General features: G+C 42.8%; 1 protein-coding gene across 1 annotated transcript in view; it reads right to left on the bottom strand.

Moving 5' to 3' along the window:
- The window catches only part of ANKEF1 (ankyrin repeat and EF-hand domain containing 1), a 16,511-nt gene that overhangs the window by 7,111 nt on the left and 8,419 nt on the right, over positions 1 to 981 (bottom strand). Inside the window, exon 5 of the mRNA XM_007956428.1 lies at positions 5 to 787. Coding sequence (XP_007954619.1) covers positions 5 to 787 — 783 coding nt within the window. The remainder of the gene's footprint in view (positions 1 to 4; positions 788 to 981) is intronic.

A 981-nucleotide genomic window follows, 5' to 3' on the forward strand; every position in this document is an offset into this window, starting at 1 on the left:
CCATTTGCACAAGCAGTCATGAGTGGTGTTTTGTAATAATTATCCTTCATATCCACCGGGATTCCTGATTCAAATGCTTTTTTCAGAGAAGCCAGGTCCCCTGCCTTGGTGATAAAATTAATATTTGCAAATTCTTTCGCTGGATCATCAATGTACCAAGCTGAGTCATCCTGAATGGGATGTGCAGGAGGATTGTCTCGGTTGAAGCGATTGCAATCAGTTACATTCTTGTAGGTTTCAATCATATAATATGGCAGCCCACCATCTTTCCGCAGTGGAAATGCAGTCTCTGGAATGACGCAGATTGGGAGAGGCAAAACAAATTTGCCTTTCCTTCCTTTTTTGCCTATCCCTTTTCTCTTCTTCTTAGGCGCATAGGATCCCAAAACATAAGTCTTGCTTAAGTACCTTGTTCCTTTAAAGAAATCATTAATGTTAACCCCTCCTCCCCGGGATTTCTCATGAAGTTGTGCTATGATAGCTAGCTGTTCCGAGTTCGCAAAATCTTGTCTCTCCTCCAGTGCCACCACGAAGTCCTCCTTGCTGACTGTCCCATCGCCTTTGTCCACAAATGAAAAGGCTTCCCTAAGGAAAGCCTCATGCTCTATGGACCAATCATGGAGTCTCATGGCCCAGAGTGGATTAGGATTTTTGGCTCCTGGCCTGGCGAGTTTATTAGCGATTTTCTCTGCTTTGCGTAATTCTTTGCTTGCTGCTTTGAAGCCGCCTTCCTTAGCCAGAGCCCTAGGGGTTTTATGCTCTAAGTTTTTCCATTTCAGGTCACATCCTATAAAATAAAATATCATCATTATGAGTGGTACCAAGGCAGCTACATGGCCCTACCAATGACATTCATCCAATTGTTTTCTTACTTGTGGGTCATTAGTCAAAAGCTTGTCCCAAAAGTATACATATATTGAGTTAAGCCCATTTAGTACTAACAAATACACACACTGCTGTCAAGTCGGATCTGACTCATAG

The sequence above is a fragment of the Orycteropus afer genome, unplaced genomic scaffold, assembly GCF_000298275.1.
Source record: "Orycteropus afer afer isolate SDZICR_OR568_19922 unplaced genomic scaffold, OryAfe1.0 scaffold00620, whole genome shotgun sequence".
Lineage (NCBI taxonomy): Eukaryota > Metazoa > Chordata > Mammalia > Tubulidentata > Orycteropodidae > Orycteropus > Orycteropus afer.